This window comes from Corvus brachyrhynchos, unplaced genomic scaffold (assembly GCF_000691975.1).
Source record: "Corvus brachyrhynchos isolate BGI_N302 unplaced genomic scaffold, ASM69197v1 scaffold146, whole genome shotgun sequence".
In the NCBI taxonomy this organism is placed as follows: domain Eukaryota; kingdom Metazoa; phylum Chordata; class Aves; order Passeriformes; family Corvidae; genus Corvus; species Corvus brachyrhynchos.
The window spans coordinates 855331-861330 of NW_008238960.1; the positions used below are offsets into that span (position 1 = coordinate 855331).

The 6000-nt window shown below is 38.3% G+C and overlaps 1 protein-coding gene across 1 annotated transcript in view; it reads left to right on the forward strand.

Annotated features, from left to right (window-relative positions):
• Positions 1–6000, forward strand: part of COL15A1 (collagen type XV alpha 1 chain) — a 116341-nt gene that overhangs the window by 35930 nt on the left and 74411 nt on the right. The window contains exons 3-5 of the mRNA XM_017738629.1: positions 1606–2153; positions 5014–5088; positions 5518–5610. Of these exons, the coding sequence (XP_017594118.1) occupies positions 1606–2153; positions 5014–5088; positions 5518–5610 (716 nt within the window). The remainder of the gene's footprint in view (positions 1–1605; positions 2154–5013; positions 5089–5517; positions 5611–6000) is intronic.

Consider the following 6000-nt stretch of genomic DNA (forward strand, 5'->3'; position numbering starts at 1 on the left):
AAGAAGTATATCCACTTTTCAAGCTGTTTGGAAAGGGAAAAAAATCTATCTGGCAAAGCATTTAGAAGTGTCAAAGGGATTTGGTTTCTGAATGAGGAGCTAGTTTTTCTGTTTCCAAACAAAACATCTATACTTTCAAAAATGTTTCAGGGCAATTGTTTCTGTATGAAGCACACCAGCCTATTTTTCATTTAATGAGCTCCCCCTGGAAGTGTTCAAAAGGTGTGTGGATATGGCAATTGGGGACATGGTTAAGTAGTGAACACGGTGGCGCTGGGTTAACATTTGGACTCAAAGATCTTGGAGGGCTTTCCAACCTTTACGATTCTATGATTATAAAGTACAGAGAAGAGGATAGATTAGGATTTATTTCAACTGTACTATAACGTCTTTGGCACCAGAAAAACACTTTACAGTTTCTTTGCAAATCCACTAGTACAATGGAAGACACTTGGCCATGCATAGGCCAGGCTGGTATTGCATATGAGCAATCAGTAACAGAAGCACATTGCAGCTAAAGAAACTCTCTAAGCTCTTAATCAGAACCAGTTTGCCAGTTTACAGAGCAAAGAGTAAGGTTCTTTTATTTTGCCTGATTTTAATCAGGTACTTCAAGCAAAGATTTTGAGTTCAATTTGCTTGCAGTTCTCAGATGGACTGTCATATCTTTTCCATTACTATTCCATTTGGATTTATTCAGCTTATATAGCTGTTACAGTCACAGGTAACTGAATAAATTTAAAAATTGAAAGCAGATTTGTGCATAGATTCAGACCTGAATTGCTCATGATTAAAAATGTTATCTTTTTTGCTTGCTTTTACTTCTTAGAAGAAAATTGGTAGTTCTGTTTCTGCTATGCTGCTAGAGTATGCCTTCCCAAGGTTAAAATTGGGTGCAGATATTTAGCTGTTATCATTGCTCCTTCATTGCATGGTAGGTGTTGTCTCTCTGGGCATGTTTGGCAGAGATACATAATTCTTCCTGTTTGCCAGAGCGTAAATACTCTCATTTCAAAACTGAGTTTTTGTTGCTGAATAGTATTTGTTAGGCAGTGCAGTTAAGGAGATAAACGTGAAAATAGGGCATAAATAAAATCTGACCTCTGTTGTAGACACAGGTAACTGTAATTTGCAAGCAAATCCACTGTAAATTTTATCCTATTTTGTGAAACTGTGCCATGCTGTTTGTAGAGAACTATTGCTGTCTTTGTGACAATAAAGAATCTCAATTTATTTAAGAAAATGAATGTTGCTCGTTTTCCACTGAATCCACTATGCAAGCACATTCAGCATTTTCTCCAGTTTATGGACAGCTGAAGTAAATACATGTTGCAGGAAATCCTTGTTGCCATTCAATTTCACCAAATGTTTACGTGTGCCTTCCTTTAGCATACAAGTAGCCTCTGTTAGTCAAAGGGCAAAGAATGACGTGCATACATAGCTACATGTGTTTAAGCACTACCTGGACTGTGGCCTGAAGTATTAGAAGTATGTTCCTGGTATTATAACACTACATTTCAGTTTTTCAGGCCTTTCTTCAATCACATAAATTAAATGGGCTCTGTGTACCTCAAGGATAAATAACACGTTTTTTCTCATGCACAGAACGAGGCTCAAAAGGACACCTTGACCTCACGGAGTTAATAGGAGTCCCTCTTCCTCCTTCTGTCTACTTTGTCACGGGCTATGGAGGGTTCCCAGCTTACAGCTTTGGTCCAGATTCCAACATCGGCCGACTGACCAGCGCTATAATACCATCACCTTTCTACAGAGATTTCGCTGTTGTGGTTACTGTGAAACCAAACAGTGATCGTGGAGGAGTGCTCTTTGCAGTAACAGATGCCTTCCAGAAAACAATCTACCTGGGACTGAGGATTTCACCAGTTGATGACAGCACCCAGAGAATAATCATGTACTACACAGAGCCTGGATCCCATATCTCCCGAGAGGCTGCTTCCTTTAAAGTGCCAGTGATGACTAACAGGTGGAATAGGTTTACAGTGACTGTTGAGGGAAATGATGTTGCTTTGTTCATGGATTGTGAAGAATATCAGAGGCTTCAGTTTCAAAGGTCTGCTCGGACCTTGGCATTTGAATCTGGCTCTGGGATATTTGTCGGTAATGCGGGAGCCACGGGACTGGAAAAGTTCACAGTAAGTGCTGTCTGACAAATTCACATTTCTTACTGTTTAATGCATGTACTTACTACCCAAGAAAGCCTGCTTACGGTGGTTATATCCCAAATGAGGGTCAAATCACATAGGTTTTATTTTCCATACCTAGCTAGGGTTTGGGCAGCGCAGTTATATAACCTCTGGTTTAAAATACAATGTTCTGAGATCCTCAGAAGTTTATTGATAGTCCAGATATTAAGCTCACCCTTCCATTTGAATATTAGAAATTTCAAAGTAAATATGTCACATAAATTTTTATGGCCTTTCTAAGAAAGGCAGATTTCAGAGAATCCATTTTATTAATTTCTGAAAATACCTTACTATAAAGTGAAAGTTTTAAATTCTTATTAGTTAGGTATTCACATTCAACATCAGAAGGAGAATGATACCATCAAAGATAAAGATATCTGGAAGATAAATGTGAATTTTTACAGTTTATATATTATTTGTAGCTTATCAGGTGCTTTAGGAAATAGAATGCACCAAAACCACTACTACAAGGCTCCCAAGCCCTCTTAGCTTGAGTGCAAGCATCCTTCCTGCTGCATCCTGACTGAAATTCTCAGCCACTGAGAGCAGCCACTATGTGTAAGATCAACTTATTGTTGAACGGAAAGGGGAACCTCACACTTTATTTGTCTTATTTTTTATTTCCTGTACTTCAGAACTTGTACTGTGCTTTGTGAGATTAATGTCTCTTCTAAACTAGTAAAGCAGTAGCACAAAGCAGAGTGAATCCTTTTCTTTAGGGAATAAATATGTTCTTTCCAAAGTTCAGGGGTACTGGCAGGTTGCGAACTCCATCTGGTAAGCAACAAAGTTGATGTACTTTTATCATTTGTTTGACCAGTCTAAGCACCTAGAATCACAGAGCTATATTGATTAGCAGCAAATAAGGGGTGGAAAGTGATATGCAGGAAAACTGCCTGTTGGTGCTACCTTTCTTAGGCAAATAGGAAGACTGGAGTATTGTGAATGCCTGATCACTAAGTAGGATTGAGAAACATTCAAGAAAAGGAAACCACTTTGCTATCCCACCTGGAAAACACACGTGATGATCACTTGCTGAGATTATCACCAATAAATATGATGACAGAAATGCATATAGTGGATGACACTGTAATGTATTTCCACTGAAACAAGCTGTTCTGTATGCTATATCGAGTACGTAAATTTCAGCCAATACTCTGATTGCTTCATTAGCACTAATTGTGACTTGTACTCTAGGTTCCTGTGCCTTTATTTTTTCATGCATCATCTGTCACAATTGCTTTTGGGTAGAAAAACTAAATGCTTGAACCTCGCTCAAACTCTGTTTCTGTGCCAAGAACTGTTTACATTAATTGCCCAAAACAGAAACAAATCTCAGCAGATTGTGCAAATGAATAGATGTCAGATGCTGGTTTGCTCTGGCTAATGGGAATTCATGTGTCTAAGGCTCTGGCTGTCAGACACAAAAGGACATAACTATCATCAGATTCATTGAAACCAAAGGAAAATAAAGCCCTGATGCTTGTAAAGAAAAGCGGAAGCCAGACAACAACCAAGTACAGCTGAATCAGTGATAATGCCAGATGCTGCAAACCAGTTTTAACAGGGAAGGCACCAGCAGCCACAAGACCCAGAAAGTAAATAAAGTATCTCATACCTACCATCCCTATCGTGCAGACTTTCCTAGTTGGAGGAATCGGCTAGCAGTAACATTGGGGGAACATTACAGCTCTCCATTTTGCTTCCTTTACCATTCAGGGCCACAGATTAGAGCAAGAGGAGAAAAATGTGTTCTCCAAATGTGATTCACTTGTACTGTGAAAAAATTATCACTTCCAGGAGACTGTTTAATTGGTTGTGCTTGTTTCATGTACGATTTTTCAGTGAACTGTTCTGTCAGTCTGACATTGTTCAATATCTGAGTTGCCCATTACATTTTGAGAGAAATAGGATGGTTGAGACTACTGAGCTGTTGCCTCAGAAGGCCAGCAAACTCAGGAGGTACCAACTGCTTGAGTTTTATGGTCTTCAAAGGTACAGAAATTATAGGATTGTTTAAGATAGAATGACAAATTTTACTCCTTTCTAAAAAATTCTATGTGGTGTGTTATATGTAAACTGGTTCTTGACTTGAATATCCATCTTTGTGCCCTACATGTGCATCATGTCTAACTCTGTGAAATCTTGTAATAACAAAACATCTCCCACGTTTCTTAAAACACTTTGAGTCTTTGCAGAAAAAACAGTTAAATGTTTAAAATGGAATTGTTACTGCTCCTTCAGCATGTCAGACTGAGAAGTACAGTTTGTGACTCTGAAAAAAAGAAACATTTGTTATCAGAAAATCCATCTCCTTTATTTCTTCTCTGGAAAGTTTTAAACTGGTTTCTTCCTGACCCACTTCATCACTTATTGGTATTCCCTTCCCATCCTTTGTCTCCATTTTTAGGGGCTTTCACATGCCACTTCTGGAGCTGCAACACACTTCTTCACTAAAAAAAGCAGACAGTGTTTTACAGAGTGTAGGACACAATCCAGGACTAGATCATTCGGCTGGGGAACTAACCATGCAGTGTGGTGACCATAATGTCATTGGGACATGGCAGTCATTATATTCTGGCAGCTTCAATTTGTTCTGCATTTTGCAAAAGGAGAATGTACAAACATATTTACATCTTTAAATCTGTATTATTATCATAAAATTTCATACTTCAGATCATTTTCCAAGTAAATCTGAACACAGTTTGGGGTATTTTGTTGCTTTAATTCCCACCGTTCACCCCCACTCCCCCTCACACATGCCACTTAAAATATTACTTCCTTGAAATGTTTTTGATGTTCCATGTAGGGCTCGATTCAACATCTGACAATCAAATCTGACCCAAGGGCTGCTGAAGATCATTGTGAAGATGATGACCCTTATGTAAGTATTCTTATAAACACTTCCTCAATGCCTCAGAGATTTCAAAGTAAATTTCCATTTGACATCTTTCATAACACTATATGTAGTATTTTTTTCTTGGAGACATATATCATATTTAAAACTATCGGGGGAGGGAGGGATTTTTTTCCTGTACAACCCCCAAACCTGTTTCTTAAAAAAGTATCATTTTATTTTCATTTCCTGAAAGGTCGAAAACACCTTTCAGGAAATGAACTATGGCTTTTATTTTTCTGAAGGGTTATTTTGATAGAATACTGTAAGTACTGAAGTAAGTTAACATAATGACACTGAGGCTTCGCCAACCAAAAAAAAGGGGGTTTTTTATGCATTTAAATAGCCAATTCCTTGGATATCATGCTTTTCTCCCTGACTTTTATGAATTTCCTCCCATAACTGGGTTTTGCACAGGCTTCAGGGGACAGCAGTGGCAATGGCAGCATTCAAGAACATGATGTTTCTGAGGCACAAGAAGCCCTTGGATCTTCCCGTCTTCCCATAGGGGTAAATCTATTTGATTTATTTACTTTAAAATTCTGGTTTAATATTACTCTTTTAAAGGGTGGTGTCTGGATTTGATGAGTAGCTTTCATATTTGTCAATTTCCAAAGGCTCCCCTGAGAACAACGTGCACCCATCCATGAGAACGATGGCACTGTGCTAGATAAAAAATCTCATCTATTTGACAACAGTCAGTAACCAGAGCTTGAGAAGAGTATAATACAAGATTGGGAAAATATATATGACACTTACTGGGAACACTCTTTTACTCTGCATCAATTTTTATCTCAGGAAATGCTTGAGCCAAGAGTATATGCGGCTAGTGGAACTCAGCTGAGTTATTAATCCTTGAATTTCTTGCTTGCTTGATTGGGATTTTTTTAACACATGAGA